The 25,353-nt window shown below is 41.9% G+C and overlaps 1 protein-coding gene and 1 pseudogene across 1 annotated transcript in view; both read left to right on the top strand.

The window, feature by feature from the left end:
- ABCB1 (ATP binding cassette subfamily B member 1) overlaps positions 1 to 25,353 on the top strand; it is a 106,835-nt gene that overhangs the window by 58,034 nt on the left and 23,448 nt on the right. Inside the window, exons 14-19 of the mRNA XM_028118237.2 lie at positions 7,873 to 8,034; positions 9,092 to 9,268; positions 10,201 to 10,347; positions 12,621 to 12,728; positions 17,382 to 17,459; positions 20,232 to 20,315. Of these exons, the coding sequence (XP_027974038.1) occupies positions 7,873 to 8,034; positions 9,092 to 9,268; positions 10,201 to 10,347; positions 12,621 to 12,728; positions 17,382 to 17,459; positions 20,232 to 20,315 (756 nt within the window). The remainder of the gene's footprint in view (positions 1 to 7,872; positions 8,035 to 9,091; positions 9,269 to 10,200; positions 10,348 to 12,620; positions 12,729 to 17,381; positions 17,460 to 20,231; positions 20,316 to 25,353) is intronic.
- On the top strand, positions 13,316 to 14,516 carry LOC148162495 (acyl-coenzyme A thioesterase THEM4 pseudogene; annotated as a pseudogene).

The raw sequence follows: 25,353 nt of genomic DNA, 5'->3' as shown, positions 1-25,353 counted from the left end.
GGGGAGGGGCCTGCCACGCTGTTACTCAAGCAACCCTGTTTGGGCGGAGTTGCCCTGCCCCCCCCCCCCCGTGGTGGGGGATGGGCTCCGCAGGAATCAGTTTTTGGGGCTTTTATTCTCTGGCAGCTTTCCCTGGCGGCTTTCCGCCTCTCTTCCGCGAGTCAGAGCAGAAGAGACGGTTTCCAACCCTCTGCCTCAGAGCAGAGAGACTGCCATCTGTTCTTAAGTGAGCTCTCCAGGCCACACCATCTCCGTTTCTGTCAGCACTGCTATAAACTGCAGCGTCCTGAGTTGTGTGCCCCTCTGCAGCGCCCCCAGTCCTGCTTCCAGGTCGGGGCACGTCTCTGCCCTTTGCGCTTCTAAAACCACCAGCCACCCCCAGTTCACCTGTGCGACCCCGCCGCTCCAGGTTTTCGCCCTGGGGGCTGCCCTAAAGTCCTTTCCCGTGGCTCCTGGTCTGTGAGTCTGTGGCCCATCCCCAGCGCACGAGGCTGTTGCTCACTGGTGGTGTAGGATCCCCATGGCCAGGCACCTTCCTGCTGCCGTTTATCCTCCGATATCTGCCCGCAGAATCACGGCTCCCCGCTTCGTACCTCGAAACGAATTGCCTGCGATATTATGTTTGTAGAGATCCAGATCTTACATCTCAGGCTGGTTTCGTGGGTGCTCAGAGTGGTCTGATAGATATCCAGCTCAATTCCAGGGACCAGTTGAAATAGGGTCCCCTACTCCTCCACCATCTTTCTTCCACAGTGGCTGCACCAGTTTGCATCCCAACCAGCAATGCACAAGGGTTCCTTTTCTCTACATCCTCACCAACACCTCTTGTTTCTTGTGTTTTTGATTTTAGCCATTCTGACAGGTGTGAGGTGATATTGCACTGTAGTTCTGTAATTCCTGATGTTGTGTGATGTTGAGCAGCTTTTCATGTGTCTATTGGTCATTTGTATGTCGTCTTTGGAAAAATGTCTGTTCATGTCTTCTGCCCATTTTTTATTAGATTATTCATTTTTTGAGTAATGAGTTTTATAATTTCTTTATATATTTTGGATACTAACTCTTTATCAGATATGTCATTTGCAAATATCTTCTCCCATTCAGTAAGCTGCCTTTTAGTTTTGTTGATTATTTCCTTCACTGTGCAGAAAGCTTCTAATTTTGATGAAGTCTCAGTAGTTTATTTTTGCTTTTGTTTCCTTTGCCTGAGGAGACATATCTAGAAAGAAATTCCTACAGCTGATGTTAAAGAGGTTTGCTACCTGTGTTTTCCTCTAGGATTTTTATGATTTCATGTCTCACATTTAGGTATTTAATCCATTTTGAATTTATTTTTGTGTATGGTGTAAGAAAGTAGTCCAGTTTGATTCTTTTGTATGTTGCTATCCAGTTTTCCCAAAACCATTTGTTGGATATTATCTTTCCCATGGAATATTCTTTCCTGCTTTGTCAAAGATTAATTGACCATATAGTTGTGGGTTCATTTCTGATTTGAATAAATACCTATTGAAGACCCTATGGGATCTTTTTGTTGCAGCTAGGACTTCCAGTACTATGTTGAACAATAGTGGTAAAAGTGGACATCCATATGGTGAGTGCTGTGAATTGTGCAAGACTGTTGAATCATAGATCTGTACTTCTGAAACAAATAATGCGACATATGTTAAGAAAAAAGAAAAAGAAGAAGAAGATAGCAGGAGGGGAAGAATGAAGGGGAGTACATCGGAGGGGGAGACGAACCATGAGAGACAATGGACTCTGAAAAACAAACTGAGGGTTCTAGAGGGGAGAGGGGTGGGGGGATGGGTTAGCCTGGTGATGGGTTTTAAAGAGGGCACATTCTGCGTGGAGTACTGGGTGTTATGCACAAACAATGAATCATGGAACACTACATCAAAAACTAATGATGTAATGTATGGTGATTAACATAACAATAAAAAAATAAAAAAAAAAAGAGTGGACATCCATGTCATGTTCCTGACCTTAGGGGAAAAGCTCTCAGTTTTTCCCCATTGAGGATGATGTTAGCTGTGGGTCTTTCATATATGGCCTTTATGATGTTGAAGTATGTTCCCTCTAAACCTACTTTGTTCAGAGTTTTTTTCATGAATGGATGTTGTCCTTTGTCAGATGTTTTTCTGTGTCTGTTGAAATGAAGGGAAACTGTTCTTACCCTTTCTTTTGTTCATGTGGTGTATCATGTTGATTGATTTGAGAATATTGAACAACGCTTGCAACCCAGGAATAAATCTCAATTAATCATGGTGAATGATTTTTTTAATATATTGCTGGATTTGGTTTGCTAGTATTTTATTCAGAAGTTTTGCATCCATGTTCATCAGGGATATTGGCCTGTAGTTCTCTTTTTTAGTGGAGTCTCTATCAGGTTTTAGTATCAGGGTAATGCTGGCCTCATAGAATGAATTTGGAAGTTTTCCTTCCTTTTCTATTTTTTTGGAATAGTTTGAGAAGAATCGGTATTAACTTTTTGTTTAAATGTTTGGTAGAAATCACCTCTGAAGCCATTTGGCCCTAGGCTTTTGTTGGTTGAGGTGTTTTGATTACTGATTTAATGTTTTTGCTGTTACGAGTCTGTTCAAGTTTTCTACTTCTTTCTGTTTCACTTTTGGTAGTTTATATGTTTCTAGGAATTTCCATTTCTTCAGGTTGTCCAATTTGTTGGCATATAGTTTTTCATCGTATTCAATTATAATTGTTTGTATTGTTTTGGTGTTTGTTATTTCTCTTCTGTCATTGGTGATTTTATTTATTTGGGTCCTTTCTCTTTTCTTTTTGATAAGTCTTGCTAGAGGTTTATCAATTTTATCAATTTTTTCAAAGAACCAGCTCCTGGTTTCATTGACCTATTCTATTGGTTTTTTGTTTGTTTGTTTAGTTTCTATATAATTTATTTCTGCTCTAGTCTTTGTTATTTCCTTCCTTCTCTTGGCTCTAGGCTTCATTTGTTGTTCTTTTTCTAGCTTCTTTAGGTGTAAGTTTAGGTTATTTATTGAGATTTTTCTTGCTTCTTGAGGTAGGCCTGTATTGCTATATACTTCCCTCTTGAGACTGCTTTTACTGTATCCCAAAGGTGGTGGAGTGTTTTGTTTTCATTTTCATTTGTTTCCATGAATTTTTTTTATTTTGTCTTTGATTTCCTGGTTGACCCATTCATTCTTTAGTAGCATGTTGTTTAACCTCCATGTATTTGTGGTCTTTCCAAATTTTTTTCTTGTGGTTGATTACTAGTTTCATTATGCATGCTCAGAAAAGGTGTATGGTATGATTTCAGTCTTTTTGTATTTGTTGAGCCCTGTTTTGTTGCCCAGTATGTGATCTATTCTGGAGAATATCCCACGTGCACTTGAAAAGAATATGTATTCTGCTGTTCTAGGATGGAATGTTCTGAATACATCTGTTAAGTCCATCTGGTCCAGTATGTCATTCAAAGCTATTGTTTCCTTGTTGATTTTCTGCTTACATAATCTGTCCATTGATGTGAGGTGTTAAATTTCCCCTACTATTATTGTATTATCAATCAGTACCTTTATGTTATTAATTTTTTTACATATTTGAGTGCTCCCTTGTCGGGTACATAGATATCTATAGTTGTATCTTTTTGTTGGAATGTCTTCTTTATGATTATATAATGCCCATCTTTGTCTCTTTTTATATTCTTTGTTTTAAAGTCTAGTTTCCGATATAAGTATTGCTACTCTGGCTTTCTTTTGACATCCGTTTGCATGATAAATGTTCCTCCATCCCCTCACTTTCAATCTGTAGGTGTCTTTAGGTCTAAAATGAGCCTCTTGTAGGCAGCATAAAGATGCGTCTTGTATTTTTATCCATTCTGATACCCTATGTCTTTTGATTGAGTATTTAGTCCATTTACATTCAAAGTAATTATTGATAAGTATGTATTTTCATTTTATTACTTGCTTTGTCATTGTTTGTAGAGATTTTCTCTGATCCTTTCTTGCCTTTGTTACTCTTGGTCTCTCCTTTACACTCAAAGAGTCCCCTTTAATATTTCTTGCAGGGCTGGTTTAGTGGTCACAAACTCCATTAGTTTTTATTTGTCTGGGATATTTTTTAACATTCCTTCTATTCTGAATGATAGCCTTGCTGGATAGAATATTTTTGGTTGCAGATTTTTCCCATTCGGCACCTTGAATATATAATGCCAGTCCCTTCTGGCTTGCCAAGTTTTTGTTGAGAGATCTCCAGCTAGCCTTATGGGTCTTCCCTTGTAAGTTAAGGACTTCTTTTGTCTTGCTGCTTTTAAGATGTCTTTTTAAATCACTATATTTTGCAAATTTAATTAAAATATGTCTTTGTTTTGGCCTGCTTTTGTTGATTTTGATGGGAGTTCTCTCTTCCTTCTGAATCTAGACATCTGTTTCCTTCCCCAGATAAGGGAAGTTTTCTGCTGTTGTTTCTTGAAATAAATTTTCTGCCCCCTTTTCTCTCTCTCTCCTTCTAGGACTCCTATAATATGAATGTTATTACATTTGACGGAGTCACTGAGTTCTCTCAGTCTATTCTCATGTTCCATAATTCTTCTTTCTCTCTTTTGTTCAGCTTCATTATTTTCCATTATTTTGTCTTTTAGGTCACTAATTCATTCCTCTGCTTTTCCCAGTCTGCTGTTCATTGCATCAAACCTGTTTCCAATCTTGTTTATTGCATTCTTCATCTCTACTTCTTTTTTAACTTCCTTATCTCTGTGGTAAGGGTCTCCCTGATGTCTTCTATTCATTTCTCAAGCCCAGTGAGTATCCTTATGATTATTGCTTTAAATTCTCCATCAGGCATGTTACTTATATCTGTATTGCTTAGTTCTCTGGCTGTGGCCTTGACTTGTTCTTTCATTTCAGATAAATTCCTCCATCTTGGCATTTTGTCTAAGTCTCTGCCTTCTTCTCTGTGCTACAAAAGCCATTTATGTCTCCTGCTTCTGGAAAATAATGGCTTTATGAAGAAGAGGTCATGTAGTGTCAATGGCTTGGCACTTCAGTGAGTGTCTCTGGTGTGTGCTGCTTGTGCTCTGCTGTTGTGTTTTGGCTGCTCTTTCCTTCAGGCCAGTCATTTGCAGAGGCTCTCCTTGCCTGCTGTAGGCAGTGTTTGGTCTCTGGCCTGAATGTGGTGAGTTTTAACTAGGTGTGCTCTGGTCTGCTTGTGAAATGAGACCTGACACCAACTCCACCAGAACTGAGGCCCAGTAGAACGCTCTGATGGGGAGACATGGAGTGGGCAGGGGTTTGTGCTGGTCTTCTGGAGGAGGGGCTTACCATGCTCCAACTGAGGTAAGCCTGACTTAGAAGGGCAGTCCCACCAGAGCACAGCAGGATGGGCTTGGTTTAAGCAAGTTAGATAGCCATTGTCTGAGCTGAGCTGCTTTCTTCAGGTGGCTGGCTCTGTGTTTATGCTGAGGGCTGGGGAAGGGAAATGGTGCCAGCCAGCTCCTTTGTTCCCAGAGAGGTGTCTCCTCAAACACTGCCTCTCAGGGATATGCTTTGTAAAGAGTGAATAATATCCCCCCGGTGTACCCCAAGCATTTTTCAGATCATTTTTCCATGCTACCCACTCCCAGGTTGTTTGCCTTCTTTCCAGGACCAGCGCAGTGCCCTACAAGATTTATCCCAGCCAAGCCCACTGACCTTTAAAACTCCAGGCTTTAAGCCCTGATGGTTGCAAGAACTCACAAAATTCAGCCCATCTTGTTTTCCAAGTCAGTGGTTTTGGGGAAGTATTCTCCTTGTGCGTTCCCTGTGTGCTCCTCTCTCTCTCTCTCTTTCCCTCTGTCACATGCCCTTCTCTGCAACTACGACTCCCTCCCCACTGCAGCTTCTGTGACCTGTTTTCCCCTAAAACACATCTCCTCACTTTGTGCCTTATTAATGAGGCCTCTTCTCTCTCCTTAGTTGTGGAGTTTGTTCTTTCAGTCTTCAGGGGGATTTCTGGGGTATCTAGGTTGATGTGATAGTTATCTAGTTGTTTGTGGGAGGAGATGAACCTAGTGTCCTCTTACTTTACCGCCATCTTCCTCTCCAGAATGTGAAGACCTTTTAGCCCAGAAGTGCCCTGAGTAGAAGTGTCACCGTAGAATTCAAAGATGAACTTATATTTGTTCCAGCTTTCCCTTTCTCTAATAACAAAATGACCAGTGGATGTTCCTTTACACATCCTGTCAATGTGTTGAATAGATTGTTGAGGAAGGGAAAAGCAGGTTACTAAAAACTGAGTGAACCAAAATAGAGGCAAATGGAATTGTGGCTGCTATTTCCCCCTTCACTTTGCTTATACGTCTGTGTTTTCTTATTATTTTACAATGGAAATATGCATTAAATTATAAATAAAAATGATTTTAAAAGGTTGGATTAAAAATACTTTTTCTTTAGGAGCACCTGTGTGGCTCAATTGGTTGAGCATCTGACTCTTGATTTCAGCTCAGGTCATGATCCCAGGATTGTGAGATCAAGCCCCGTGTAGGGCTCTGCACTGGGCATGGAGCGTACTTAAGATTCTCTCTCTCTCTCTCTCCCTCTGCCCCCCCCAAAATACATTAACTATTAAAAAATACTTTTCCTTTAGAATGTAAATTTTGGAGGGAGAATTCCACATGCCCCCCTTAAAAGTATCCAAAGAATTGATTCATTATCTTCTCTACCCTCTGTTTGCTACCATCTAATTTTTCTACATGTATTGTTTTTTTCTTGTCAGAGTTTTCTTTTTTTTTTTTAAAGATTTTATTTATTCATTTGAGAGACAGAATGAGATAGAGAGAGCATGAGATGGGGGGAGGGTCAGAGGGAGAAGCAGACTCCCTGCCGAGCAGGGAGCCCGATGCGGGACTCTATCCTGGGACTCCAGGATCATGACCTGAGCCGAAGGCAGTTGCTTAACCAACTGAGCCACCCAGGTGCCCTTGTCAGGGTTTTCCACTTCTCTTCTTTATATTGATCAGTATGCCTCTTGTTAGCTTGAGGATTTTATTGCTAGTTCCTGGAGAGAGATACAAAGTCACAAAAGTCATAAGACTTGGGGAAAGTTACAGAGGTGAAAGAAATCTCAGAAAGTTCTCGTTCCATATTAAACTATGTTAACCTCTTCCATAGTAAATAAAAATGACACTGGGCATTTAAAAACGTTTGCATAGCTCTTCAGTTTTTCCATAATCCTTCTACCTAGGAATGAGTAACTTTCATTAAGTACTTTTGTATATATATCACAATGCTTTGTGTACATTATATTATTTGGTCATCACAACTATTTGAAGAAGTGAGTGCTAATTATCTCCATTTTATATGTGAGTAAACTGAGCCTCACACAAGTTAAAAGATTTGGATAAAATTGTGGAATTCATGAATGGCAGAGCTAAGATTTGAGTTCAGATCAATGTGGCACTGGAGACTGGACTTTGCTGCCTCACATTGATTATCCACCTTAATCATCCAGAAGTTCCATGAGATGGGATGCTAGGGGTCCCCAGACTGGTGCTGTATGGTCTGTACCAGTACCACACACTGGCCTGGGTCTGCTCTGATTGGCTAGTGCCTGGACTATAGTGTTTTTTACTTTGTATAAGCCCCTGATTATTGTTGTAAACTTGGGCTGATAGAGGTTGAGTAAAATTCTTAGAAGCTTACCTGATATTAATATGTGATCGTCACATTTGTGTTAATATGTGTTAGAATAAAACACCATTTTAAACCATTATCAATTGACTATACATTTATTGAAGACAGAGACTACCTTATATAGCTTCGATGGTTTTACAGTATCCAAGGCATTGGCATTCAGTAAATATAAATTGAATGAATTTTTGCCTATAATTGTCCATGTATTCAAAAAACCTAATATTTCTCTCTTTAGGCCAGAAAAGGCCGGACCACCATTGTGATAGCTCATCGTTTGTCTACAGTTCGTAATGCTGATGTCATCGCTGGCTTTGATGATGGAGTCATTGTGGAGAAAGGAAATCATGATGAACTCATGAAAGAGAAAGGCATTTACTTCAAACTTGTCACAATGCAGGTATTGTCCAACTCTAGAGTTTTCCTGAAATATCTCAGGTAAAAACTGGTGTGTTTAGTACTATATCATTACTTGACTTGATTATCTTGAGAGGTGAGAAAAATACTTGGGGAATTCAGACCAGATTTTTCTTCCCATTGAAAAGGAGGGAAAACAAAGAAAGATAATTAGAGAAAAATAAAATTTAAAAAGGTTTAAAGGTCATCTATCCACTGTAGTAGCCATTAGCCTCATGTGGCTATTGAACGCTTCAGTGACAGTTATTCTGAATTGAAGTGTTTTAAGTAGAAAATGCATTCCAGATTCCAAAGACGTGGTACAAAAGAAGAATGCAAAATACCTCAGTAAGTTTTTACGATGATTACATGTTGAAAAGCTAATATCTTGGGGCACCTGGGTGGCTCAGTCATTAAGCGTCTGCCTTGGCTCAGGTCATAATCCCAGGGTCCTGGGATCGAGCCCCGCATCGGGCTCCATGCTCAGCGGGGAGCCTGCTTCTCCTTCTCCCACTCTCCCTGCTTGTGTTCCTCCTCTCACTCTCTCCCTCTCTCTCTGTCAAATAAATAAATAAATAAATCTTTAAAAAAAAAAGAAAAGCTAATATCTTGGATACATTAGGTTAAAGTAAAGAGTAAAAATGGATTTATCTCTTGCATTTTTTAACGTGGCTACTGAGAAAATTTTAAATGACAAACATGGGTCACAGAATGGCATGCAGCATATTTCTGTTGATAGCAGTGGCCCAAAGCAAATAATATCGAGTCCCAAACACGTACAAAAAGGAGATGACAAGGTAAGATACAAGGAAAGGACGTCATGTTATTTCAGCATATTCGCAGGCAATCCCCATTCAGTGGTTTTAATTTTCAAATATATTACACATTAAAAAAATATATATATATCACACATTTACACACAACCCCCCCAGCAGCAGTTTAACTTTATCTTTTCCTACAATGATGTAAATTACCACTTTCCTTGATAGCTGATGTTTGGCAATTAATTTTCAGGTTTTCTGAGCCTTAACCTGCTTATGCTTATTTCTTGTTTATTTTAGACAAGAGGGAATGAAATTGAATTAGAAAATGCAATTGGTGAATCCAAAAGTGAAATTGATGCCTTGGAAATGTCTCCTAAAGATTCAGGATCCAGTTTAATAAGAAGAAGATCAACTCGCAAGAATATACATGACCCACAAGGCCAGGACAGAAAGCTTGGTACAGAAGAGGACTTGGTATGGAGAGGATGTAGAGTTATGTCTTCAGCCCTCCCTCTGGGCTAGCACTGGGGTGGCAGGAGTGGGAACAAGAAAGAATTACCCAGAATCCTCCTGTCCTATTCCCAAAACATTCCACAAACCAAAATCTCAACATTTGAGTCTCAGGTTACAATTTATGAATGAGAATTTATAAGACAAGAATTTTAGAATTATGTAAAGATATTCCTTTTTTAAGATTTACTTGTTTCTTAGAGAGAGTGCGTGCACAAGGAGGTGGGGGTGGGGGGGGAGGACAGAGGGAGAGGGAGAAACAGACTCCCTGCTGAGCGCAGAGCCTAACAGAGGGCTTGATCTCAAGACCCTGAGATCATGACCTGAGCCTAAATCAAGAGTTGGATGCTTAACTGACTGAGCCACCCCGGCGCCCCTATATTATAAAGAGATTCTAAGGGGGACACTTCTGTTCTTTTATTCCTACTTGTAAATTTTCCAAATGTCAGGTAAGTGTTAAATGTTTGTGGAAACATCATTTATTTCTTAAAATATAAAGGAGCAATATAATAGAATCTGTCAGCACTTTTTAAAAAATTAAATAGCCATCAGTTCATAAGAAAACAGGAATGAGTATCTTCATTTAAAAATTTTGGTACAGGGGCACCTGAGTGGCTCAGTCAGTTAAGCGTCTGCCTTCGGCTCAGGTCATGATCCCAGGTTGCTGGGATCGAGCCCCGCATCGAGCTTTCTGCTCAGCAAGGGCGTCTGCTTCTCCTTCTCCCTCACATCTCCCTCTCCCTCTGCCCCTGCTCGTGTTCTCTGTCTCTCAAATAAATATATGAATAAAATCTTAAAAAAAAATTTGGTACATACTGAAGGACTGTGCATCATTAAATTGATAAAAAGTATCAGTTCTTTTTCTAACTAGCCTGTTGTAATATTTTGCTTTCCAGAATGAAAATGTACCTCCAGTTTCCTTCTGGAGGATTCTGAAGCTGAATATAACTGAATGGCCTTATTTTGTGGTTGGTATATTTTGTGCTATTATAAATGGAGGCCTGCAACCAGCATTTTCAGTAATATTTTCAAGGATTATAGGGGTAAGTGTTTATGTCTATTTTTTGGATTTACCTGTGAGTCCTGAGTAAAGAAGGAGCTGTTTATATTTGTAGCTGGATACATAAGCCACAAAAAAATACGTACCTTTGCGTGAAACTCAGCAACTTGAAGATGTAAGTCTGTTTTGGGGTAAGAAGGCTAATTTTTCAAGCCTTCCTTTGTCCTTGTAGTTGGTTGCTCCTTTAGGGCCCAGGTTCCTGAAATAGTCCATGAACCTGACCTGATGAGTATCTCTCGCCTGCCATCACTGGGCGCTGAGTAAACCTCATGAAAAGTCCTATCAGTGGTGCGCAGAGAGAGTTCATGGTGTGTTTGTCAGACTGGCTTGAGACCGAGCTCTTGCGTGACATATGCACTTGTCAGGATGTGAGCAGGCCCGGCATGCTGCCTCTGTAAGACATCCATCCCACTTGTTAAGATGAAAACAAAAAGGAATGGATTCTGAAAGGTTGACGTATGTTGGTCGTACCTGCTTTTACTGATGGCATTTTTAACAGTAAAGCTACCACCTAGGCAGGAATGCTCTCTGTTTCGCAGTAGATGTTCAGATATCAAGCTGAGGATACCCTCGCCATAACGGCTGAAAACATAACAGAGAAAGGAGTTGCTCCCTACATGGAAGAGGCCAAACATTAACTTTTGATGTACCCCAAAATACATAAATATGCAGGTCTCCCCATGCCTGGCTAACTGATTTCTCTTTGGTATTTGTACGTTCTAATGTATGCATTCAAGAAATATTTTTTTGCAGTGACTGTTCTGTGCTACATACTGTTCCAGGTGGTAAAAAAAAAAAAAATGCCAAGAAGGAGATAAAGTGTCTGATAGCATGGAGCATATGTTCTAGGACAGGGGTTAGCAGACTTTTTCTATAAAGGGTAAGAAAGTAAACAGTTTAGATTTTGAGCGCCATATGGTCTCTGTTGTAGTACAGATGCACCCGTGGAGTGCAGAAACAAGTGAACATGGCGCTCTTCCACTGAAGCTTTATATAAACATTTGGCTGGTGGTCCACAGGGAACTGATTCCTGGTCTAGCATTTGCTGTATAGGTAGGGAGGTAGACAGGGGCATCATCAGGGAAAAAAAAATGGAAGTGGACTATTTAGGAATGGGTTTGGCTGTGTGTAACAAAAACTCAACCTAAGATTTTATATTATCTTCGTTCCTCATGTAACAGTAAGTCTGGAAGCAAGTGACTCAGGGTTAGCCCACTGACTCCTAGATACTGGTAGGCAACCAGTCGCCCACCTCTTTGAAGTTTTGTAACACAGGGTTTAAGGTTGTGGGCTCTGAGTTAGATTGCTTGGGTTTAAATCTTTGGGTCATCACTTGCCGGCTGTGTTACCTTGAACAAGTTAGTTAACCTCTCTGTGCCTCTGTGTAAAGTCGTGATGATAATAAACGTTGGGAGGTGATTGTGAGGATAAAAGGAATGGTATACATGAATTTGTGTAGAATAATATCTATCACAGAATAAGAGCTCACTGATTGTTTGCTATTTTTGGGTGGAATAACTAATCAAGAAAAATGAATTATATCTCCTCCAAAGGGCTTTTTCTTTCCTTTTTTTTTTTTCTTGTACAAAGGATAAAGTTTACTGTGTTGGGTTAGGAATGTAGCTCTGTTATAAGACGATTTTGACCCACTATGAGGGGAGTTGTTTGTTTTCTCTCCCTGTGAAGTATTCTCTATATTCTCTAAGCCCAAGACATCCTGTTAGCCTTCTTACCATCTCTGGAAAGGTCTCCATGTGTGGTACTGGGTCAGTTGGCTGTCTAACTGGCCATCTTACAAAAGAGGCTGGCTCAAGGAGGCTCCTTTCTTATCGAGGGTCTGGGCTGAGTGAACGACTGCCTCTCTCTGGTTTACCAAAACAGCATCGGCAGGTTTGTCTACAGCTTGAAGTGTCCAAATTGTAAAACAACGAATTGCCATACAATGTAGTTTCCCACCAAAAGAGGACAGTATTTATTCTCATTTCTACTTTACATAGCTGGTGTGGCCCTTGTGCCACTCATTACTCCAAGAGGGAGTATAAGCAGAAAAAGTATTGGGACCCTTTAGGAGCAACAGACCCATTCTTGGCCCTTAAGGAGGGCAAAGTTCTCACACCTTTAGGTTTGGCATTAGGGAAACCAGCCCTGACTTCCATTATACTAAGCCTATCTTAACCTCCAAATGTTGTGCTTGATGGGAAATGGGTGAGTTCCTTAGTCTTTGAACTGAAAAACCTTTAAATATTTTCTCAACAGGTTTTCACCAGAGATGAGATTCCTGAAACAAAACGACAGAACAGTAATATGTTTTCTTTATTGTTCCTAGTCCTTGGAATTATTTCTTTTATTACATTTTTCCTCCAGGTAAGTGTCTGCATTTTCCCTTTATTCATTTTGGGGAATGCATTCTTACTGAGCTGGGGAAATTTCTAAACATTTATGTAATTTGCTCTATTAACTGGACTATTAGCAACCAAGTTTCTTTGACATATTTAAAACAAAAATGTTTTGGGGCACCTGGCTGGCTCAATCAGTGAAGTGTCCAACTCCTGATTTTAGCTCAGGGTGGTGGGATCGAGCCCCAACTCAGGTTCTATGCTGGGCATGGAACCTGCTTGATTCTCTCTCTCTCCCTTTCCCTCTGCCCTTTCGCCCCACTCACACACACACTCTCTCTCTCAAAAATGAATGAATGAATGAATGAATGAATGAATATTTAAAAAATAAAAATATTTTAAAACAAAGATGTTTTGCTTCCATTGAAGCACTTGCTTACCTTCTCCTCCCACCATCACCTCCCCCAAATGAAATACGAATGAAATCAGAAGGAAGAGGGTATTTGATCTAATATGATGACTAGAAATGAAAGCTGGGGACTCAAAAATGGAATTCAGGGGAACCCTGGGCTTAAGTTTGGATATAAGTACTGCCAGTCAGTTTAAATACTCAGAATGTCTGGGTATGACCTGAAAACAACAAAAAGCAAGATACTGTAAGCAAGTCACACTTGATTAAAAAATGTTTGAAGAGTTTATCATTCACCTTTTGCTAAAGGAGAAGGAACCTTTTTGATGATGGAGGAATGTCAGTCTTAAACAGAAACTGTAGACCCATTTGTAAAGAGTCAGATTATACAGCTTGCACATCATTTAGCCGGAACAGAATTGCAAAGAAGTTAAGGGCTCTAAAAGTTTAGTATGGTAAGGCAGCGTTGGTTTTGGTGTTAGACTTTGGTTTGTGTATGAGTTGTACCAGTTCCTAATTTTGTGGTTTTGGGCAAATAAATAATTTAAACTAAGCCTCAGTGTCCTCATCTGTAAGATAGGGATATTAGTACCTTCCTCTTGATGATTAAAATGCCTAATGTGACCGGTGTCACGTGCGCTCTCCCTGCGGAGGAGCCATCCGACGGGCGGCCAGGCGGCCGAAGTCTGGCGGAGCCGGGCTGAACCTCCGATCCAGGCTGCCGAGCAGCGCCGTGGGACTGCGCATGCCCAGAGCCCTCCGCTGCCCTGGGCGGGCACGTCCCTACAGGCGAGGGAGCCATGGCTGCCACCGAGGTCGGTGTCTTCCGAGAAGGTCATTCATAAGGACCATTCTCCCCCCAGCCCTAGCTATCGTAAGGACATGAGACTCCTCTTTGACCAGCTCATGAAGAAAAGTGAAGACAGCTCCTGGAAACCTTTGTCCTCATATAAATGTAAAGCTACTCAGAGGATCAAGACTTCAAAACCTTTTTCTGTGACGCAAAGCCTATGAAAGAGAACAAATGTCATAGACCTAGCTCTTTCCCAGAAGCCTTGAACACACAACGTTCCATAATCAGAAAGGCTCGTTTGCATATTATAAGGAGGTCCTTATCTGCAAGGAGCTCCTGGATTCCCTCACAGAGGTGCCATTGCAACCAGGATTGATGCTACCGTTGGTATGTCTGCGATTATAGCCGGGGGAATCATCATGACTGCCAGTCTCAACATCAGTTTTAAAAGGCCTGTCCCCCTTTGTTCTGTTGTGATAAATAGCCCACCTGGTAAAGTTGAAGGAAGGAAATTGTTTCCTGTAACGTTTGAAGCGTGGATGAGAGGACTCCTATCCTCAGAGGCAACAAGCTCATTTGTAAAGCTAGATCCTGAAAAAAAAAGTTTGACCTAGAAGAGCTTCTGGTGCATCCTACACCAATCTCTTAGGTTTTCCTTCCTCCAGAAGAAGCTCTTGTCCCCAGGCCAGGGACTTATTTGCCATTGAGTCCCCCAGAGGGTGAAGCCTGCTCACACCAACCTTCCTGAACAAATCTTCAGAATACAACTCCAGGACCTCTTTGCACCTTCTACACTCTCTAACACAGAAGCACTCCTTGTGAGAGTACCAGCAGTTAGTTCTTCACGTCTTCTTAGGATAAGTGTCTGGTTCTCATGAATTTGAATGGATTCCTTAAGGTTGCCCAAGCGTGATGTCTGCCCCATTGCAGACTGGAGAAAAAATTCTTATTGAAACTTTTAACACAAACTTAGGAATGCCGGAAGAATCAAAGGAAGGAATGTGTGTGTGTGTGTGTGTGTGTGTGTGTATTTTTTTATTTTTTATTATGTTAATCACCATACAGTACATCATTAGTTTTTGATGTAGTGTTCCATGAGTGTGTGTGTATTATAAATTACAAAGCTAGCTTTATTGTATCCAAACAAATCTTTCTGGCTACAGTAGGAAACACAACTAGTTCCTGTAGGAATGGATACCTCAAATCAGGATTTTAGGAATTAAACAACTGCACCATTTAGAAAGAGAGAGAGAAGAAGGAAAAGAAAAGAAAAGAAAAGGAAAAAAAAAAGAAAAAGAAATGATGTGATCAAGTTCCCAGGCCTACTGTGTGAGGCAGTAGCAAAGACTCAGTTACTTATAGAAGGAATAGATGTTAGCCACGTGTAATTTTTTAAGATAAAATTCTGAATAGGTCTCTTTATTTAATGGGTTGTAAGCATGTATTAATTTTTTAAATAGAAAGGGTTTTTTTTTGACATTATAAGAAATATAAAAGAAAAATGACTGAATGAGCTCTTTCATTACTAAGTACTTAAAATCTTATTGGGCAAATTGACCTAAGCATAATAGATGTAACACTTTAACTATATGCAAGATTGCTGTGGCAACTGTTAATGCCGTAGAACGTAAAGATTCCTGAGTGTGAAGTTGGCTAAGGGATTTTGAGGGTGGTAGGCTTTGAGCTGCTCCCTTAAACTTTGGAGATTTAAACTGGTAAAGCAAAGGCAGTGAAAGCAATAGCTTTATAATATGATGATGCTTGGGGAGACAGGAGCCTGACTTGCCTGGCAAAACTGAGTGGAAGCAAAGGCTCTAAATTATAGGACCTCAGAACTGTAGAGATGGCACAGTGGTCAACAGCATTAGAATGCCCAGCCCCTCACTTAGAAACAAAAGGAGGGAGCTCTGTGGGTGATAAAATTTCAGGCTCTGGGTTCCCATTCTACTTAGGATTCTCATCCACCCAGATTCACGTTCCACGTCTGCCAACTTACAGTTGGGTCCTCTGGCAACTAAACCTCAGTTTCTTTTGTAAAGTGGTGATTATATGGTTGTCATAAAGGTGACATTCTTCCATCACTAAAAGGGTTGTCCTATGTATGCATATAGGTACTTTATATAAGTACAGTGTGAGACTAAGCACTCAACAGCCAGGTCTCAACAAAAATAATGGTAATATTCCTGTAGTGAGCAAGATAATTCACATTTCATTAAGTCTAGTAACAGAAACCTTAATCTGGCCATTTCTAGGTAAATTAAATTGTTTTAGTAGTTTCAGGGTTTAATTCAATGAATCTAGCATTTCTCCCTTTCCTTCTTCTCCTGGATCAGTGTCTGTGTTAGCAGAGGGGTGCAGAGGGGGACAGTCTGTGGACATCATGTGCCTGCCTGCTTCATGCTGGCAACTGGTAGGGCCCACCTAGCTGTCCTCCTCTATCAGAACCAGTCAGAAGAATTGGCTTTTTCTTCACTTGTGCTCCTTGCCTGTGTTTCTTCCCTCTCTCACTAATGTCCACACACTAGATGAGTGCACATGTAACTGCCCTTTTCCACATCTCTGATTCTGCAGGGAATTGGGCTGTTATTAGGGCCTCTCCTGATGCACCATGAGCCATTTCCACTCGGCTTCCCCATGCCATTGTGTGGGAGCCTTATCCGTAGACTGCCACTTCCCAGAGCACCAGAAAGATGGGGAGCACTGTTTCTTCCTAGTCCTGTATCCCCACACCCATTGGGATGAGGTTTCTGTTGCCCTTCCTCCCCGGATGTGGCTGGGCATGGCAGCACGCTCACATGGGACTCTTTATTTCCCAGAGTAGCTCCTCCTTCCTCCCAGACACAGAAGGTTAGATCCTTGGGGGAAGGGGAGGTACAGGGCAGAAAATTCTCTCTTGGTCAGCCTTCTTCCCCAGCCTGTTTTGCTCCTAGACTTTAGTTCATTTTAACTTGGAAACTAGGAATTTGGTATCTTTGTTCTCTGCATCCTTTATGGCTGGAGTGGCTGAATATTTCTGTTTTCCTGGATGACACCTCAGGTCCTGGTGTATTTCTTAACAGCATTCTTTTGGCATTCTCAAAAGTGTCCTGGTTTGGATGACACGTAATACAGCCACCCTGCTTCGAGCACCCCCGCCTTGGAAACAATTTGATCTTCCTGGGTGGCAGACCCTGGGTCACTGGGAGAAATAATAAGGATAGGAGTAGGGACAAAGAAACACACTTACTAAAAATCCCTCATCAGCCTGCCAGTAACGGGGGGTGGCAGTGATCATTTCAAAACTGGGCCCTCCTGGCCATACTCCCCGTGTGGCTATGTACCATGGTACCCAGTGACCGAAACATAGCCACGCCCGACATCGGCCTTTCCGACCTTGTCTCGTGTCCTCTGAGCAGTGATATCCAGTCTCCCTCCTTCTTTGTCATCAGTGGCGGGGTCTCTGACAAGTCTCCTTTCTTGTGGCGTGTTCTCCTTCACAGGGCTTCATGTTTGGCAAAGCGGGGGAGATCCTCACCAAGCGGCTCCGATACATGGTTTTCAGATCGATGCTGAGACAGGTATGTCTGTTGAGGATTGTGCCTGGGCTGTGCAGAGCTCCCTGCTTGTGCCCACGGTCTCATGTAGTGGGAGTGCGGTCAGGTTACTCAGAGCAAGCTCCTGAGGTGCTCTTCCCTCCGCCTCCCTTCAGAGATGTGCCTGGGCCGCCCCCCAGGTCTGGCTCAGAGGCCCTGCTGTCTGTCCGCTGTGGGTGGGACAAGGAATGGGAATGCCACAGACAGTCCCCAGAGCAGGTGCACCCCCAGCCTTTGTCATGGCAGCTGGAGGCAGAGGAGGGAGCACCCCTCATCCCTTTTCTCTCTTCCTTTCCTTCTTTCCCCTGGGAAACCCAAGACATTTGTGTTTCTTCCCACTAAGAGATGCCACCTGAACCCTGTCTTTCCACAAATCAAAATGTATCCCTACTCCCCCAGTTTCTTTGCTGGGGTTAGATTGATACAGTAATTCACACCCTAGTGTAACAAGTTGGTAAGGGCTTACTGGAATGCCTCTTATATTTCAAACCTTCAAAAACCTAACAACAGGCAGTTGTGAATGTTTTCCTAAGGAAAGGCGGAAGGAGCTTCTGGGAATGTCACCCAAAGCAGCCCAGTTCAAAGAGAAAGTTTCTCTACCAGTCCTGAAAATTTTGTATGTGACTTTATAACTCTCCATTTTAAAATCACTGCTCACTTGCCAGTGAATAAAATGAGGCTCCGGAAGATGCCCTGGATGTGCCAGGGGTCCTGGAACCCTAGCTGAGAAGCATCCGTTTGCCATGTTAGGATTTCTAGACGACAGTTAAATTTTCCAGGCTGTCTTTGGTTCCTCTATTCTTTCTCACCAGTGCCACCGTGACTTAAAAAGAAGCGTATTTGTGGGAATTGCTAGCCAGTGACTGACAGAGCCAGGACTGGCTTGAATGAGGAACAGAGCACTATTTGATGGCGGCCCTATCCTAGGACTCTGAGTCAAACCGTATTCATAACAGATTCCGTTTAGGATCGAGGCTGATCTTGGTCCAGAGCCAAATGCCCCATTACCCTCCCAACCCCCAGGCTGGCTTCTGGGTCCATTATACTTTGCAAGCTGAGTTGATGATTTGTGTAATGCCCTCTCCATACATTATTAAGTCTGGCAAATACATATTAAGGACCTTCCGCTTCAGAGCCATAATATGAAGTGTTGTCAGGTGTTCAAGCCTCAACAGTCCCTGTCTTCAAGGAAGTTATGTGATACGTGCTATAATAACTTATAACACTTTCTTTTTTCTTAAATATTTTGGGAAAAATGATAGATACTGCTTTAATTGCAAATCACCAGTACAGATAACAGGACCATAGTTTTTTTTTCTTTTTATTAAGGATATAAGTTCATACTTCAAACTCACAATCTTTTTAGTACTTATGTATTTAAAAAGGTAAATGGACAAATGGCCAACAGACCCATGAAAAAATGCTCCACACCACTCGGCATCAGGGAGATACAAATCAAAACCACAATGAGATACCACCTCACACCAGTCAGAATGGCTAAAATTAACAAGTCAGGAAACGACAGATGTTGGTGAGGATGCAGAGAAAGGGGAACCTTCTTATACTGTTGGTGGGAATGCAAACTGGTGCAGCCACTCTGGAAAACAATATAGAGGTCCCTTAAGAAGTTAAAAGTAGAGTTACCCTATGACCCAGCAATTGCACTCCTGGGTATTTACCCAAAAGATAGAAACATAGTGATCTGAAGGGGGACCTGCACCCCAATGTTCATAGCAGCAATGGCCACGATAGCCAAACTATGGAATATTATCAGCCATCAAAAAAACGAAATCTTGCCGTTTGCAACGACATGGATGGAACTAGAGGGTATTGTGCTAAGTGAAATAAGTTAGTCACAGAAGCCCAATTATCATATCACTCACTTATATGTGGAATTTAAGAAACAAAACCGGATCATAGGGGAAGGGAGGGGAAAATTAAACAAGATGAAATCAGAGAGGGAGACGAACCGTAGGAGACTCTCAATCATAGGAAACAAACTGAGGGTTGCTGGAGGGGATGGGGTAACTGGGTGATGGGCATTAAGGAAGGCACGTGATACGAGCACCGGGTATTATACAAGACTGATGAATCCTGACCTCTACTTCTGAAACTAATAATACACTCTATGTTAATTAATTGAATTTAAATAAAATTAAATTTAAAAAACTAAAAATTAAAAGGTAAATGGCTTTACCAAAAAATCCTGTTTTATGTTGATCTTAAATTTTAATCTAGATTTCTTTTGTTGATTTTTTAAAACCCAATTCATTTATTTTGCCCTGAACCACAGTTACCTAAACTGCCTATTCAGTCTCTCTATTTGGATGTCTAAGTAGGGGCGCCTGGGTGGCTCAGTCGTTGGGCATCTACCTTTGGCTCAGGTTGTGATCCTAGGGTCCTGGGATCGAGCCCTGCATCAGACTCCCTTCTCAGCAGGAGGCCTACTTCTCCCTTTCCCACTCCCCCTGCTTGTGTTCCCTCTCTTGCTGTCTCTCTATCAAATAAATAAATGAAATCTTTAAAAATAAATAAAATGCATGTCTTAAGTAGCCGGCACTCAAAAAATTATTTTGACAAATGAAATTATTTATGTATGTGTCTATTAAGTCCCTTTATTGTCTATTGAATGTCAAATCCTGAGAGCTAAATGCAAGGGATATAAGTGATAACAAACCTGACCCTGTCCTTGCCCTCAAGAGCTAAGGGTCTCATAAGTGGAGCTTTAAGATAATAAAATCATTTTCTGTGCCACAGGATGTGAGCTGGTTTGATGACCCTAAAAACACCACTGGAGCATTGACAACCAGGCTTGCCAATGACGCTGCTCAAGTTAAAGGGGTATGTGCCTCCTTTCTGTTTGTCTTAATTGACCATTTTGGATCTCAGCATGAAATTAATTTTCTCATTATAGGTGTTCTCATTATTATTAAAATATTAGATAAATATTTAACACAATAAATCATGTGCCTCATAGCAAAAATGTTAACTGTTTAAATGTAAACTGTATAGTGTGTATATATAATTTACAAGCTTCTTTTGTTATTTACTAGTTAGACCTGCTATTAACAGGATACACATGGAAGGATAATTATTTATAAAAGGAAGTATTTATCAGCATATCATGCAGGATCAGTTGGAACAGAAATCAACAGAAAACTATAATTGCTACTAAAAAAAAGAATGTATGTAGTTTCTGTATGAATGTTTAGGAGCACTGCAGTTTAGAAGAGAGGGAAGAAAAATCTAAAAACAGGTTGAGGGGCATTCGGGTGACTCAGTCAGTAAAGCATCAGACTTTTTTTTTTTTTTAAAGATTTATTTATTTGACAGAGAGAGAGACACAGTGAGAGAGGGAACACAAGCAGGGGGAGTGGGAGAGGGAGAGGCAGGCTTCCCGCGGAGCAGGGAGCCCGATGTGGGACTCGATCCCAGGACCCTGGGATCATGACCTGAGCCGAAGGCAGACGCTTAAACGACTGAGCCACCCAGGCGCCCCTAGCATTAGACTCTTGATTTCGGCTCAGGTCATGCTGTCAGGGCCTGAGATCCAGCCCCACATCAGGCTCCCCGCTGAGCGGGTGTAGAGCCTGCTTAAGATTCTCTCTCTCCCCCTCCTTCTGTCCCTCCCTGCCCACCCAGCTTGTGCATGTGCTCTCTCTCTCTAAAAAATAAAAAAAATAAATAATAATAAAAACAGGTTGAAAGAAATGAGAAGCACATCAAAAAATTAAAGCAATGGTAGAAGGAACAACTTTATCAGGTTATAAAGCTCAAATTTTACTGCTGTATGACTCTCTTTAATTGCTCTAACTAGAAACTGTTGAACCAGGAGGTGTTGATTTGCGGAGGGAGTGACAGTTTCTTCTACAACTACAACTGTTGGTAACAAAAATCCACAAGATGATGCAGGATTTGAAGAAAAAGCGTGTGATCTCTGCCGTGTCTTTCCCTCCCTTGAACCTTATTAATCTTTTAGTTTTGCTATATGGTGGCTCTATATTAAAGTTTGTTCTATCAAATACATGGGGCTTCTGTAAGTATAAATTAGGTTATGAATGTGGAAGCACACAGAGTTTTAAATTACAATATAAATCTTGGGAATTGTTTTAATACAGATTTCTTTGCTTAAAGCAAACAAATCAACAAACATTGAGGTTTAGACCAAGTTGTATAGAACCTAGCAGGGCCAAATATGCACTGCTTGAAATAACTTTGAACTTCCTAAAGCAGACAACCCTGGCCTTATGGTGTCTACACAGTAGGTCAGATCATCATTAAGTGATACGGGAAAAAAATAGCAGCAAGAAGTATAGGTAGGGGCTTTCTAGTTGTCAGGTAAGGAAGGCCTCGAAGATAAGGTGGTACATGCAAGAGGCCTGAATGAGGGCAAGGTACTAGCCCTGTAGATGCAGACAGAGGTATGTTCTTTTTTTTTTTTTTTTTAAGATTTTATGTATTTATGTGACAGAGAGAGACACAGCGAGAGAGGGAACACAAGCAGGGGGAGTGGGAGAGGGAGAAGCAGGCCTCCCGTGGAGCAGGGAGCCCGATGTGGGGCTCGATCCCAGGACCCCGGGATCATGACCTGAGTCGAAGGCAGACACTTAACTGACTGAACCACCCTGGCGCCCCGAGAGGTGTGTTCTAAACAGAAGGATCAGCAAGTGCTAAGGACCTGAGGCTGGAGCATTTCCATAACTGTTCCCGAAACAGTAAAGAGGATAGTGTGGCTGGAGCAAAGCGAGTGAAAGGAAGAGTCATAAGAATTGAGATCAGCATTATATCTGGAAATAGAAGGGAAACCATTGTAGGATTTTGAACCCAGGAGTGATGGGATCTGAAAGTTTTAAAGGCTGCTGTATTACTAGGCTGAAGGGGGCAAGGGTGGAGGCAGAGACTCTATTGCCATAAATCAGGGGAGGGATGATAATGTTTTAGGCTGGGGGGTCATCGTGAAGGTGACAAAAAGTAAACAGATTCTGGACATAGTTTGAAGGTACAGCCAACAGAATTTGTTGGTTATATGTAGGGTATAAGAGAATGGAGATATAGAATGTCCCCACAGTTTTTGACCTGCATCCCTTAAAAAATGGAGTTGCTTTTTAATGAGATCGGGAGCCTGTTGAAAGAACGGATTTGAGGGACAGTTGAGAGTTCTTTTTGGAACATGGTATGTTTGAGATCCCCAATGAGAAGTCCAAGAGGCGATGTCAAGAAAGCAGATTAGATGTGCAAGTCTGGAGCTGAGCACAGAAGTCTGGTCTGGAAATAGACCTTTGGAGATGTGTGGTGCATTGGTGGCTTGTAAACCAGGAGACTGGGGAAGATAGCCAAGGAAGCTTATGTAGGTAGAGACCCCTGGCAAGTCCTGGGCCCTGAGGTCAGGGTTCTGAGGGTGGACCTGCAGAGGACTGGGAAGGAGCAGCCAGTGAGGGAGGTGAGCAGTGTCCTAGAAACTACATGGAAAACGTACTTTCAGGAGGAACAATCTAGGATATCAGATACTGCTGATGAGCTTGCAAGGTGATTGAACATCTTACCATGCTGCAGCCGCACGGAGGTGCTGAGGGTTCTGACAGGAACTGTTTCAAGGGTGTGGCGGGAGCAAAGCCTGTTGGGAGTGGGCTCAAGAGAAAAGAGAAAAGAGGACGAACACAGTTGGATACGGCGGTAAAGGACTTTTTGGGAAATGGTAAAGAGAAGTGGGTGGTAGGTGGAAGACATAAAGCATTAGTTTCTCTCTCTCTCTCTCTTTTTTTCTTTTTAATTTAAATTGGCATGAGAATCAGTCCGTGAGCTTGGGGTCAATCCATTTTGGTCCCTCCCTTCAAGAGCCATTCTTGGGGATCATGATCAGTGTGGACAAATTGTATCCTGAAATTTCTGAAGTCCAGTTTTCCCTAAACTTTGCCACCATCACTTTAGTATACCCTTCACAGAGACCTGGTTGTATGTATCATGGGCCCACATGGACACACACGTCCCATACCCCATTTGGGGTGGAGGACACAGCCTAGAGGAAACGCTGACTCCGTGCCGGGTGGCAGAACCCTGAGCAGGCACAGTGTGGGCATTGTGTGCTCTCAGTCCTTCTTCCTTCCCCTAAAATTCCTCTGGGGTTATGGCCTGTCCTAAGCCATAGTCCCTTCCTGTGTCTGTGGGACTGACAGCCAGCCCTGTCCCCTGCTGTTGTCTGTGAGCCCCTCAGACCCTGGCAGGAGCTCTGGTAGCCCCCGCTTGCCTGCTGGTGTTGACCGGCTGCTTTCCATTTGTTTCTTCAAACTCACGCTCTCACAGCTGCGCTAGCCTGCACACCTCTGTGTGAGCCACCGGGTCAGAACTGTTCTCCAGAACTTCACACAGTGGCTCATCAAGAACCAGGGAAGAGGAAGCAAGTAGGTCTGTGAGTGCCATCAGAAGCACGGAAGTCCCGTGTAGCCGTTACCATAAATTGGCCAAGACAGGACAGTTGTATCCACTTAATGCTACCAGCTGACCAGCTTATGATGGGGCAGATGTGTGTAGTGTGTAAATATATATACACACACCTATAGACATGCATATACATACACACACGTAACATTTACCTGTATATATGTGTGCGCACACACACACACCCATCTGTGTGGGTATCTCTATTCCACAGTGGGAAGTAGTGAAATTAATTTTTTATATAAAAAAATACCCAAGGTAAGCAGTACTGTCAAAAGTCATTCCACCCAAGGCAGGGCTAACTCAAGTTTGTGTGTATATAGTTAGTGATAATGCTTATCTTGGTTAAATTTTCTTCATATTTAACTTGACCGCCAATGAAACATTTTCTCAGATGTAGTTTTTAGTCAGTAGCATAATTCTGCTAGAAAGAAATCAGGAGAAAATATATCTCAGTATTTTGCCTATGGAATAGCGAGCTTTTAAGTTTTATTTTGGTTTTAGGACTAGAATTCTGCAGGGAAAAAAGCAAATGAGAGCCACGTAGAGATCAAAAACCACTATGTACTTAAGATTCCACGCCCCCCTCCCCCTGGAGAAGGTGGTTGAGGAGATGATAAAGTTATAAATGTTTCTAATTTCAGAAAGAGGCTCAGGAAATGGGATTTTTTTTTTCAGTAAGCACAAATGTTTCAAATTAGACTTCAAGCAATATGGCCGTGTTTGGAAGCAGAGGAGGAAGTAAGATAGAATTACTTGAATATACAGTGGGGTGGAGAGGTAACGAGGGGTCTTAGCGGGTTTCAAGAGCCAGGCTATTTTTGTCTGACCCTGTTTCACACTTAGGCTGTGGTTTTTGGGAGTGTTATCTTCTCTCAGCTTTACTTTTTGAAATGAAAATTACCAGGCTACTACGAATCTATGCTGTCCCATTCATTGTGATCTGCAGAACTCTAGACTCCTACTCTATATGAGGAATAGATGTGGAACCGTGTTAGTCTTTAGAATAAGGAATGGTACCAGTGCCATGACCTCTAAGTGCTAAATCAGGTAAAGCCAAGGACCTTAATCTCCCCACACCCCACCAGCTTAAGGTTCTTGATCTTTTCGTTCACCCTTCATGTACAGGAGAGAAGAATTTGTCATCTCTGATCCATTTTACTTATTTTCATGGCCTTGACTGCCATGCAAACCTAAACATTCATAAGTCTGAAAGGTTAATGTGCTAGAACCATTCACCTGCCATGAACTTGGGGGGATGTTCTGAGCACTTCTCTCAGTCAGTTGCTGTGGGAAATGAGTTCTGGGTAGGACTTGTAGATTCTGAGAACAGGAGCAGTCTACATTGTCCCTGTGCCATGGACTCTGGGTTGTAACCTTTGACTTTCAGGTTGAAAATGTGCAAGGGGAGCCTGGGTGGCTCAGTCGGTTAAGCATCTGCCTT

The sequence above is a fragment of the Eumetopias jubatus genome, unplaced genomic scaffold, assembly GCF_037043125.1.
Source record: "Eumetopias jubatus isolate StellerSeaLion01/CBP00866 unplaced genomic scaffold, mEumJub1_p1.0 scaffold_14, whole genome shotgun sequence".
In the NCBI taxonomy this organism is placed as follows: domain Eukaryota; kingdom Metazoa; phylum Chordata; class Mammalia; order Carnivora; family Otariidae; genus Eumetopias; species Eumetopias jubatus.
This window is presented reverse-complemented; position numbering and strand designations above follow the sequence as displayed.